This window comes from Schistocerca gregaria, chromosome 4, assembly GCF_023897955.1.
Source record: "Schistocerca gregaria isolate iqSchGreg1 chromosome 4, iqSchGreg1.2, whole genome shotgun sequence".
Classification (NCBI taxonomy): domain Eukaryota; kingdom Metazoa; phylum Arthropoda; class Insecta; order Orthoptera; family Acrididae; genus Schistocerca; species Schistocerca gregaria.
The window spans coordinates 698,733,286-698,746,646 of record NC_064923.1 but is presented as its reverse complement, the minus strand read 5'-3'; the positions used below and the strand labels follow the sequence as shown (position 1 = coordinate 698,746,646).

At 43.3% G+C, this 13,361-nt stretch overlaps 1 protein-coding gene across 2 annotated transcripts in view; it reads left to right on the top strand.

Moving 5' to 3' along the window:
* Positions 1-7,377: 7,377 nt before the first annotated feature.
* Positions 7,378-13,361, top strand: part of LOC126267489 (transcription initiation factor TFIID subunit 11-like) — a 44,928-nt gene continuing 38,944 nt past the window's right edge. Inside the window, exons 1-2 of one of the 2 annotated variants that reach the window (XM_049972774.1) lie at positions 7,378-7,541; positions 12,799-12,860. In XM_049972774.1, the coding sequence (XP_049828731.1) occupies positions 7,515-7,541; positions 12,799-12,860 (89 nt within the window). In that variant the 5' untranslated portion in view covers positions 7,378-7,514. The remainder of the gene's footprint in view (positions 7,542-12,798; positions 12,861-13,361) is intronic. The other variant, XM_049972775.1, reaches the window with a different exon arrangement.

The following is a 13,361-nucleotide window of genomic DNA, read 5'->3' as shown; positions in this document are numbered from 1 at the left end:
TCTGCGTGATAAAGAATTATTTACTTATTTCTGGCTTTGAACTTTATATCAATATGTGATGAATCGGCTGATATGGGAGCAGAATTGAAAAGCATTTTCGTTTTGCGTTCTCGTGATAATTCGTGCAGCCATGTTGCAATTAGGCAAGAAACTAAATACGAGCCGAATTTCGCGGTACGTTTAGACATGTGGAGTTCGATGTTGAGATACTATAAAGATCACCGGTCAAGTGTTGAGCAACCCTGCGATACATGAAACGAGCTCGTTCTAAACAGCTATCTTTTAAATCGTTTTTATATCTACTAAGTCTTAATAACGCGATAAACGTTACATATTGCTTCTTAACTTATTTCAACTGAATTCAGCAATGTTAAAATGTGACTACGTCGAAGAGTTGCAAACTGCTCCTTGGATCTTTCGAAGATAATTTCTGTGTTTATTAGAAACTGTAAAACCTTGACTGACGCATGAAAGTCTTTCAGTCATTCGATTAGTTTGATACTTTTTCCACCTTTTCCTATTCTGTGCTAATGTCTTTATCTCTTGCAGTGTTCACAATGAATTCTGATCTTCAGATTTTTTCCAATTGAGGAGAGCTGAGAAAATAATTTTGTAGCTTCTAAACCGTTCAGACAAATTTTATCGTAACTGTAAAACAGTCGTACATCGTCTACTGTATGTATCGATGACTTCCAGAAATTATTTTTAGAATTAGGTTCCGTAATTAACTCTTGATTCACTCTTAATGCCTGTAGTAGCTGTCGTTCTCTTACTATAATCTCAAGAAAACAATTATACAGGGTGGTCCATTGATCGTGACTGGGCCAAATACCTCACGAAATGAGCGTCAAACGAAAAAACTACAAGGAACGAAACTTGTCTAGCTTGAAGGGGGAAACCAGATGGCGCTATGGTTGGCCCCCTAGATGGCGCTGCCTTAGGTCAAACGGATATCAATTAGGTTTATTTTTTTTTTTTTAAATAAGAGACCCCATTTTTATTACATATTCGTGTAGCACGTAAAAAATTATGATTGTTTTAGTTGGACCACTTTTTTCACTTTGTAATAGATGGCGCTGTAATAGTTACAAACATATGGCTCACTATTTTAGATGAACTGTTGGTAACAGGTAAGTTTTTTAAATTAAAATACAGAACGTAGGTACGTTTGAACATTTTATTTCGGTTGTTCCAACGTGATACATGTATCGTTGTGAACTTATCATTTATGAGAACGCATGCTGTTACAGCGTGATTACCTATAAATACCACATAAATGTAATAAATGCTCAAAATGATGTCCGTCAACCTCAACGCATTTGGTAATACGTGTAACGACATTCCTCTCAAAAGCGAGTAGTTCGCCTTCCGTAATGTTCACACATGCATTGACAATGCGTTGACGCATGTTGTCAGGCTTTGTCGGTGGATCACGATAGCAAATATCCTTCGACTTTCCCCACAAAAAGAAATCCAGGGACGTCAGATCCAGTGAAAGTGCGGGACATGGTATGGTGCTTCGACGACCAACCCACCTGTCATGATATGCTATTCAATACCGCTTCAACCGCACGCGAGCTATGTGCCGGACATCCATCATGTTGGAAGTACATCGCCATTCCGTTATGCAGTGAAACATCTTGTAGTAAAATCGGTAGAACGTTACGTACGAAATGAGCATACATTGCACCATTTAGATTGCCATCGATAAAATGTGGGCTAATTATCCTTCCTCCCATAATGCCCCACCATACACTAACCCGCCAAGGTCGCTGGTGTTCCACTTGTCGCAGCCATCGTGGATTTTCCGTTGCCCAATAGTGCATATTATGCCACTTTACGTTACCGCTGTTGGTGAATGACGCTTCGTCACTAAATAGAACGCGTGCAAAAAATCTGTCATCTTCCCGTAATTTCTCTTGTGCCCAGTGGCAGAACTGTACACGACGTTCAAAGTCGTCGCCATGCAATTCCTGGTGCATAGAAATATGGTACAGGTGCAATCGATGTTGATGTAGCATTCTCAGCACCAACGTTTTTGAGATTCCCGATTTTCGCAGAGTTTGTCTGCTACTGATGTGCGGATTAGCCGCGACAGCGGCTAAAACACCTACTTGGGCATCATAATTTTTTTTCAGGTCGTGGTTGACGTTTCACATGTGGCTTAACACTTCCTGTTTCCTTAAATAACGTAACTATCCGGCGAACGGTCCGGACACTTGGATGATGTGGTCCAGGATACCGAACAGCATACATAGCACACGCCCTTTGGGCATTTTAATCACAATAGCCATACATCAACACGATATCGACCTTTTCCGCAATTGGTAAACGGTCCATTTTAACACGGGTAATTTATCACGAAGCAAATACCGCCAGCACTCGCGGAATGTTACGTTATGCCACGTACTTATACGTTTGTGAATATTACGGCGCCATCTATCACAAAGCGAAAAAAGTAGTCCAACTAAAACTTTCATATTTCTTCACGTACTGCACGAATATGTAATAAAAAATGGGGTTCCTATTTTTAAAAACGCAGTTGATATCCGTTTGACCTATGGCAACGCCATCTAGCGGGCCAACCATAACGCCATCTGGTTTCCCACTTCAAGGTAGACAAGTTTCGTTATTTGTAGTTTTTTTTCGTTTGATGCTTATTTCGTGAGATATTTGGCCCAGTCACTATCAATGGACCACCCTATATACTGTATTCAGGTAGTTTAGGTTAATTGGATGTCCACGTGATGCTACGTCGGAAACCCACAGTCGTCAGAGTTCTCTCAGTTTCGTATAGCTATCGATATTTATCTAATGAATTCTAATTCAAGCGCAACTTCGTTTTTTCCAATTGAGGAGAGCTGAGAAAATAATTTTGTAGCTTCTAAACCGTTCAACCAAATTTTATAGTTATTTGGCTGATTTGGTGGCGGAGACGAAACAGCGAGGTCGTCGGTCTCATCGGATTAGGAAAGGATGTCGGCCGTGCCCTTTCAAGGGAACCATCCCGGCAGTTGCCTGAACCGCTTTAGGGAAATCACGGAAAACCTAAATCAGGATGACCGGACGCGGAATTGAACCGTCGTCCTCCCGAATGCGAGTCCAGTGTGCTAACCACTGCACCACCTCGCTCGGTTTTATCGTAATTGTAAAACAGCCGTACATAGTCTTCTGTATATATCGATGACTTCCAGAAATTATTTTTGTATTAGGTTCCGTAATTAACTTTCCGTAATTAACTCCTGCTTCACTGTTAATACAAGTAGTAGCTGGCGTTCTCTCACCATAATCTCAAGAAAACAGTTACATTCTCAAAGCAAGCCGCGCGGTTAGAGACGCCGTCTCACGGACTGCGCGGCCCTTGCCGCCGGAGGTTCGAGTCCTCCCTCGGGCATGGTTGTGTGTGTAGATCTTAGCATAAGTTAGTTTGAGTAGTGTGTAAGTCTAGGGCCCAATGACCTCAGAAGTTTGGTCCCTTAGGAATACACACACATTTTCTCATAGCAAGACGTCTGGCTAATTCCAAAAGTAAAAACACTTAATATATTTTGAATCGCTTCTAAAAGATACCACTCTTCTCAATTGTTTATAATATACTTGTAAATATTTGTGATGGCTATTGACACTAGAGGTTGCTTAACTCATACGAAAGCAATCATTTCTTTCAATACAGTGATTCTCTTCAGATACGACGAACTGCATAAAATGTCACTTTTGAATAAATTTGTTGTTGCTGACCAAATTCAACTTTATATCCATATACGTTAATATGATTCGTAGATAAGGAAAAGCGTATGTGACTCAATATGAGCTTCACGCACCTTTAATGTGCACGTAGGGACATACAATACAGAAATGCTGCTTAATCAATACTCCTTCATTTAGTTTTCAGTTATAATAGTATTCCGAAGCAATTCGTGGCAATGTTTTCCAGTATCTACAGGACACTGGTCGTCGGCTGAGATACACTGCCTCTGGCCACCTCGGTGGATATCGTTGGACCCCCTTGTCATAACTCGTGCTTTGCACATGCAACATATAGAAAGAGACACAATACTTAACACGACATTCACAATACTACACCTCCAGCTTACCGAACGTTGCCCGGCGGAAAAGACAACGGTGTTTCAGACACAAAAGTTGAAACACTACAATCTACATAATTACTAAACTTGACAGTCTGTATAATGTTCTTTGTACTCATAGTCTTGGTCTGCCACCATTACTTTTCGCCTGTATAGCACTTTCCGCGCCATGTTAAGAATTCCTGTATGCTGTAGCAGATGTCTTCCTGTTTGGTAAGAGTCTGCCACAGTCTTCTTTTCCCATCTATATTAAAAAAATAATTGCTACAGTGGTTTATTGTTATGCAAAGAGGACCAAGTAACGCAACCATTGTTTGTGTTTCGGTTTAGTATTCTGTCGCAGGTTCTCGTTCACACATACTGCTGCAGTCGTTATGAGAAAACTTTAGCTTCTAATGCAACTCATAAACAGTGTTTTATTTAAATTGATTGTTGAAACACGTGTCCTGTAGTTGGCTGTTTTCACATCAGGTCTCGAGTTCAATTACACAACATATCTGTATGGTGCAAAAGGTGACAGTTGTCAGTCATCCACATGAGCAATAAAGGAATACGCTAAAATTTCCACTACACTATAAATCACACAAGGTTATGACTTCAAAAAAATACTTAAGGATTATAGTTGCGAATAACTTAATCTGAATGGCAGCCAACGGCCGTGACCCAGTGGTAACACGGCTTGCCGTCAGATCTCCGACGTTAAGCGCTGTCGGGCTTGGCTATCAACTGAATGGGTCACCGTCCGTGTCTGCTGTTGGTAAGAGGGGTGCACTCAGCCATCGTGAGGACAATTGAGGAACTACAATACTTGATTGAGAAGTAGTAGCACAATGCCTGGGAGAGCGATAACATAACCCTCCGTATACGCATCTGGTGACGCCTAAAGTCCGAGGGCGACACGACGGCCGGTCGTTAACGTTGGGCCTTCAAGGCCTGTACGGACGGTGTTTGTTTTTTATAATGGAACGATCACATAGATAATCCTGTGAGGAAAGAGAACCAAAAACTGCGATTTATTGGCGGAACACTTACAGAACGCAACTAAAGAGATTGCCTGCGCCCGCTTGATCGTCCTCTTCTGGAGTATTGTTGCACAGTGTGGGATCCATATCAGGCAGGACTGTCGGAAGACATCGAAAAAGTTCAAAAATAGCAGCTTGTTTTCTATTATCACTAAATAGGGGTAAGAGTGCCACATCCCAAACTGGGATGGCAATAATTAAATCAAAGGCGTTTTTCGTTATGGCACGGTCTTCTCACGATACTTCAATCACCAACTTTCTCCGCTGAATGTGAAAGTATTCTATTGCCGCCAGGCTACATATGGAGCAATTATCATCATAACAAAATAAGAGAAGCCAGAGCTTGCACGGCAAGATTTAAGTGTTCGTTCATCCCGCTTCTTTTCGAGAGTGGAACGGTAGAGAAGTACACCACTGGCCATTAAAATTGCTACACCAAGAAGAAATGCAGATGATAAACGAGTATTCATTGGACAAATATATTATACTAGAACTGACATGTGATTACATTTTCACGCAATTTGGGTGCATAGATCCTGAGAAATCTGTACCCAGAACAACCACCTCTGGCCGTTAAAGCGGCCTTTCTACGCCTGGGCATTGAGTCAAACAGAGCTTGGATGGCGTGTACAGATATAGCTGCCTATGCAGCTTCAACACGAGACCACAGTTCATCAAGAGTAGTGACTGGCGTACTGTGACGAGCCAGTTGCTCGGCCACCATTGACCAGACGTTTTCAATTGGTGAGAGATCTGGAGAATGTGCTGTCCAGGGAAGCAGTCGAACATTTTCTGTATCCAGAAAGGCCCGTACAGGACCTGCAACATGCGGTCGTGCATTATCCTGCTGAAATGTGGGGTTTCACAGGGATCGAATGAAGGGTAGAGCTACGGGTCGTAACACATCTGAAATGTAACGTCCACTGTTCAAAGTGCCGTCAATGCGAACAAGAGGTGACCGAGACGTGTAACCAATGGCACCCCATACCATCAGACCGGGTGATACAGCCGACCGGGGTGGCAGTGCGGTTCTAGGCGCTACAGCCTGGAACCGAGCGACCGCTACGGTCGCAGGTTCGAATCCTGCCTCGGGCATGGATGTGTGTGATGTCCTTAGGTTATTTAGGTTTAATTAGTTCTAAGTTCTAGACGACTGATGACCTCAGAAGTTAAGTCGGATCGTGCTCAGAGCCATTTGAACCATTTGAATCGGGTGATACGCCAGTGCGGCGATGACGAATACATGCTTCCAATGTGGGTTCACCGTGATGTCGCCAAACACGGATGCGACCATCATGATTCTGTAAACAGAACCTTGATTCATCCGAAACAATGACGTTTTGCCGTTCGTGCACCCAGCTTCGTTGTTGGGTACACCATAGTAGGCGTTCCTGTCTGTGATGCAGCGTCAAGGGTAACCGCAGCCATGGTCTCCGAGGTGATAGTCCATGCTGCTGCAAACGTCTTCGAACTGTTCGTGCAGATGGTTGTTGTTTTGCAAACGTCCCCATCTGTTGACTCAGGGCTCGAGACGTGGCTCCACGATCCGTTACAGCCATGCGGATAAGATGCCTGTCACCTCGACTGCTAGTGATACGAGACCGTTGGGATCCAGCATGGCGTTCCGTATTACCTACCTGAACCCACCGATTCCATATTCTGCTAACAGTCATTGGATCTCGACCAACACGAGCAGCAATGTCGTGATACGATAAACCGTAATCGCGACAGACTACAATCCGACCTTGATCAAAGTCAGATGATGGGAGATTTCTCCTCCTTACACGAGGCATCACAACAACGTTTCACCAGGCAACGCCAGTCAACTACTGTTTGTATATGAGAAATCGGTTGGAAACTTTCCTCATGTCAGCACGTTGTAGGTGTGACCACCGGCGCCAACCTTGTGTGAATGCTCTGAGAAGCTAATCATTTGCATATCACAGCAACTTCTTCCTGTTAGTTACATTTCGTGTCTGTAGCACGTCATCTTCGTGGTGTAGCAATTTTAATTGGCAGTAGTGTAGCTTGAAGGTCGTGCGATGAACCCTCCGCCAGTCACTTAATTTTGAACTGCAGAGCAATAACGTAGATGGTGGAACATATAGATAAGCAGCTGGAGAACTGGAGCAGCTGTCGCAAACACTTGCAGAGAGGTGCCAGACCTTGGTGAGGGGCACAGGACAGGCATTTCCGTCGCCATTTCAGAGGCCGGTGCCTGGTTAGTTAACGCCTCCCGTGTCTCGAACACGTAAGACAAGCAAGGCTACGCGTTAGCGCCCCGGTCGCAAATGCATGGGACGGGCGCCGCCTGACACGTGGGTGTTCCCCACTGCTCAGGGACGGCGCGTGGAGCTATAAAAACCGTAGGTAGCCCAAAGTCAGCAGCACACCACTACTGGACAACATGGCTGCCACACGAGCTATCCTTCTGGTAAGCGATTCACCTGTTCCTCATAGGCTAACTGTCGACATCTTATAATCTACATTCTGCAAAGCCCGCTATGCAGGGCGAAGGTTACGTTGTTCACTGTGCCACTATTGTCGATTTTCTTTCTCGTTCCATTCACGTACTGGGACGGGGAAAAATGGCTATCTGCATGCATCTGTACGTCCATCATCTCTCTTATTCTCATGGTGGCAGCTTGATGGTGCCAAATTCTTCTTCGAGTACGCGTTCTCTAAATTGACTCAACTGTATTTCGAAAGAACTACGTCGTCTTTGTTCGAAGGATTCCTGTTTAATTTCTCCTAGCATTTGTAACATTTTAGCGGCCTCTTAAGGGCTTAGCAGCGCATCTTTAATTTCGATCGATGAAAAACTGGGACAATAGAAATGGTCACACAACAGCAGACTATATGATTTTCTTTACAGATGCATTGCGTTTCCCCAGTACCTTTGGAACACATCTTCAGTTTACCATTCTTTTTCCCTAATACTGATTTTACGTGATCGCTCGATTTAATATCCCCTCTTAGTACTACCCGTGAATACTTGTACTACGATGTGAAGTGTTTAAGATCTTCTAATCCGACATTAGCGGATTCTTTCTCTTGGTTACAGGCATTATCTAAAGTTAGCCCATATTTAATGGGAGTCCTCTTTCATCACACCAAGTGAAAAATTTGGCCAATTTTTTCTGCAACTCCTTAGGATCGTACAACTCCTTCATCAGCCAACAATCTTACAGGCCTACTGCTCCTGGTCCCATCTGATAAATCATTTAAGTATAGTGAAAACATTATAGGTCCTATTCTACATTTGCATCTGTCCTGTTAAGGCGAATGCCGTCGAGTACTTTGTGTATCAGGGTCATTTCCCGCTTTTTCGCCGGCCGGGGTGGCCGAGCGGTTCTAGGTGCTACAGTCTAGAACCGCGAGACCACTACGGTCGCAGGTTCGAATCCTGCCTCGGGCATGGATGTGTGTGCTGTCCTTAGGTCAGTTAGATTTAAGTAGGTTCTAGGGAATTGACGGCCTGAGACGTTAAGTCCCGTAGTGTTGAGAGCCATTTTAACCATTTTTGAACCTGCTTTTCCTTTTCCATTCGCCTATAGTTCGCGGAAAGGATTGCTCGTAACCGTCTATGTGGGCTCGAATCTTTCTAATTTTATCTTGATGGTCTTTTCGCGAGATAGGAGGAAGCAATACATTGGACGGCTCTTATAGAAAAATACGCTCACGGAACTTGAACACTAGACCGTACTGTATGCAGAACGCCTCTCTTGCACGTCTGCCATGTAGATGATGAACATCTCTGCGACGCTTTTGCGCTCACTAAATGAAACTGCAATTAAACATGTTGCTTTTAGGAACCTTTAATTAAACATGCTGCTCTTCTTTGGATATCTGTTTTCTCTGCCAGTCCCATCTGGTACCGATCCTTTACTGACAAGCAATATTCAAGTATTTGCCGAACGGGTGTTTTATGAGATAGTTCCTTCGTTGATGGACTACATTTCCTGAGGTCTCATCTACTGAATCTCTGTCTGGCATCTGCCTTATTTTAATTTTATGCGGCCATCCCATTTCAGATCGCTCCGTAAGCATAGTCCTAGACTTATTTTTATGGAAGTAACTGCTTCCAGTCATTGTTCTACAATTGTGTAATCATACAATAAAGCTTGTTTCTGCCTAAGTACCCGCAATACGTTCCACTTGTTGAGGGCCAGTTTCCACTCTCTGCAGCAAGAGCCGACTCTCTGCAGGTCTTCCAGCACTTCGCTACAATTTTCTAACGTCGCGATTTCTCCGTATGCAACAGCATCCCCGAAAAGCATCATGGGACTTCCTTGGGACAAACGTGCTGTCACTTTCGTTTCCATGGAACATTCGCCGTCCATGGGAACTTATTGAACTGTGTTAGTTAAATGTTTCTCGAGCCAATCAGATATTTGAGAAGATATCCCTTGTGGTCGTGTCTTAATTAGTAGTCGACGATATGGTACAATGTCGGGCGTCTTTCGAAAATCTAGGAACACGGGATCTGCTCGTTCATCTACATGTATTATTTCCAAGGTGATGTGAATGAACAAGCGTGTTGGCTTGCCACAAATGGTTTTCTCTGAAACCGTGCTGATTCTATTGGATAAGCTTGTTTGCCTCCAGGAATGTTGTAATGTTTGAGCTTAGGATTCAGGAGTGCACATGGATGTAACCGATACTGGTCCGTAATTCTGTACATATCTCCCTATACCGAGGCTCCTATACTAACACTGCTACAGTAAACTATAACTTAGACAGCAAACTGCAGCTGTGTTAGAGGCCCAGATAATAGCGCCACGAGGTTATCACGGGAATTTACGGGGCAAACCAGAGTTCCAGCCACAAAATTTCTCAGGTTGTTCAGAGAAGTTTTCTCAGTATAATGGTATAGGCAACCAATGGTCTCCAGTAATCGTTGCAAAATAACTACATTTGACGTGGTTTCTTACTCCCATGTGTCTTAGAATATGTACTGCACCGAATATATCTGAAGAGTAGTGCAAATTCGAAGGTATGCGCTGTGTGTCATGCTTAGAAATAAACTTGTGCTAATCACTCACGGTATTTGCTGCTGAAAATATTAATGTCGACTCTACTTCCATTCGGTACTGCTCGGTTCTGTCTAGGGTTTATTTTCGCAGCAGTGTTAGTTGTACGTTAACAATTATATACAGTACTATCGATAGATTTGCTGATGAAGATTTGGCCTACAGCACCTCACGTATACCTTCAACGAATCCACGCCGGCCGCTGTGACCATGCGGTTTTACGCACTTCAGTCCGGAACTGCGCTGCTGCTACGGTCGCAGGTTCGAATCCTGCCTGGGACATGGCTGTGTGTGACGTCCTTACGTTAGTTAGGTTTAAGTAGTTCTAAGTCTAGGGGACTAATGAGCTCAGATGTTAAGTCCCATAGTGCTCAGAGCCATTTGAACCATTTTGAACGAATCCATTGGAAGAAAGCTAAGCTTAACTGTTCCCACAGCAGCGGCTACTGCGTCAAAGTACTTTATCGTTTAGGAATTGTTGCATTACTCTGTGTTGGGTTGTACGTTTTGGTGATAGCAGATTATATGCTTTTTCACTTTTATGAAGATATATACACAGAACCAAAGTTAACTGCGGTAACAAGCAGAATGAACAATATTTACATTCTTATTCTGCAACGAGCCACTAGAGACCACGGTCCCTTGCACCAAAATACCAGAAAATATCTCTGAACAACCTCAGAAATTTTGTCAGCGGAGTTCGGGTTCACCCTGTGCAATGGAATTGTGCGCTAATACTTCTGGGCACCCTATCCAGTTAACACGGTTCATTAACACGACTCTACATCGAAGCATCTCTTGAATTCCCCTTATGAATGTCACTGAATGGTTTTTTATGTGATTCAGAATGGCAACTAGTTCTCAGAGAAGTGGCGAATTGTATACTTCATAAAACCTAAAACCGTGGCATGCTTCGACTGTAGGATTAATGACTCATAATTAGAGACGGTCATGTGGAACACATCTTTCGGAGGGAACAATAAGTAGGATTTGAATTAGAATGAGTTCATAAGGTCCTTAATTGGTAAAGCAGGCTGCGATTTATGTGTAGGTTGGTGGAAAATTGCAGTTCGTTTGCGAAAGACTGAAAACCTCTTGTACGACCTGTTACCTGATCACTGTTCACTTTTATACAGACCATAACAGATAGGAATAACAGTGAACATATAACGTTCACGAAGAAGAACGGTGGGAATGGTCAGAGGATTCTTCTCCTGCCGACAGCTTAAAACAGAAACGTTGAGAAATTTTTGTTGGTAAACATCTGAAAAAAGACAATCACACATCTCGGTACAACTTAGGTAAAAAATTTGAAGAAACCTCTTTCACGTGAGAAAGGTTGAATATTATGCAGCGAGGACACTTTAATCTTTGGAGGTGACAGATGACCTTGATATCTAAATAAACTCTAGAATTCGTCCTCTCCTTAGCATTTTAGTTTGTTTCAACAAAAAATGGTTCAAATGTCTCTGAGCACTATGGGACTCAACTGCTGTGGTCATTAGTCCCCTAGAACTTAGAACTACTTAAACTTAACTAACCTAAGAACATCACACACATCCACGCCCGAGGCAGGATTCGAACCTGTGACCGTAGCAGTCCCACGGTACCGGAGTGCGCGCCTAGAACCGCGAGACCACCGCGGCCGGCCGGCCTGTTTCAACAAGTAGCCGGTTTAGATTATAAAGGTATTAGTTCTTTCAGAAAAGTGGAACTTTCATTATGGTCACGCTGCATGTAGACTACTAGCTTTTTACGCGCGGTTTCGTCCGTGTTCAAACGGCTCTGAGCACTCTGGGACTAAAATCGGAGGTCATCAGTCCCCTAGAACTTAGAACTACTTAAATTTAAATAACCTAAGGACATCACACACATTTATGCCCGAGGCAGGATTCTAACCTGCGACCGCAGGGGTCGCGCTGTTCCAGACTGAAGCGCCTAGAACCTCTCGGCCACAGCGGCTGACTATCAGTTCTTTAAAAAAATGTGACTTGAGTGAAAGACACAGGCACGTCTGAAACCATTATTGCTGGAGAATACTTTTCACGTCTCTGTTGGGTGATGATCAAATGTACCAAACTATCGCTGGTAAGTGAAAAATATGTAAAATCACATATATGATGATTACGAGGAACAATTTAACACTGCACCAGACAGGATAAGTCCATTTCGCTGAAAGCTACCAAGTTTTTATTTTTTCAATTTGTATACATTTATTTATCATTTATATTGGCTGTCGGTACGTGCCGATACTGCCGTCTGAGGAGTGGAAAGACGAGACGACAGTGCGCTCCGACATTCGGAATATTCATTAAGGTCAAACGGTACCCTGGTACGAAGTTACATTTGCTTAGATTTCTCATATAACGCAATGCAGGCGATTTTCGTGTCACGCATATGGGATAGGAAGATAAGGGAAACAGATCACCAGTACCCGAGTGGAGAAAATGTACAACCCGGCCAGGAATCGACCCAGGCACCTTGATGATGATGTTTAAGGCGTACTCGGTTCCTCTATGCTTAGGAACCGCTCACGAATGTCAGGACAAATCCCTCTACGAGGTCCCATAAGCACACAGTCAGAATTGTTCGCCAGAAATTGACACACGATGTACAAAGTAAGCAGTTTCATCGCACAAGGTGTTTATTTGTCTACAGGTGGCGATCGGCGTCGCGGCGGTTTGCTTACTGGCGACAGCTGCTCCCGCCGAGGAAACAAGGTCAGTCTTACGTTCTGCTCACTTTTCAGTCATACGATGACGCAAGAGAGAAACTAGGCATATGAAACAGAAGCAAGTGATGAGTCATCGTAAGATTTGTTGACTGCAGATCTAAGAGTTATGGAAGAGTAGACATATATTTTATAGATAATAGCCCATCGAGACAGTACAAAGGCTCAACTAGAAACATAACAGTCCAATGGGGATGGATGCGATTGAGATTGGGCTTACCGCAGCCTAGAGCGTGTTCCCAGAGAGAGAAATTTGCAAATTAAAACAACTACGAATATTCTTTTCAACATTAAAAAGAAAAACACTTCCTAGTGTTCTGTAAAATTATGTTTATCCGTTCACGAGCCGGATTTTGGCTTCTCGGGCATTTTCAGGTGACAATTGACTGTAGCAAACACCGTGCGACTTATATAGATATTATTTTTACAAAAGATACAAAAATTTCAGAGTGTTTACACAGGAAAGTATTACAAAATTTTCAAATGTGTG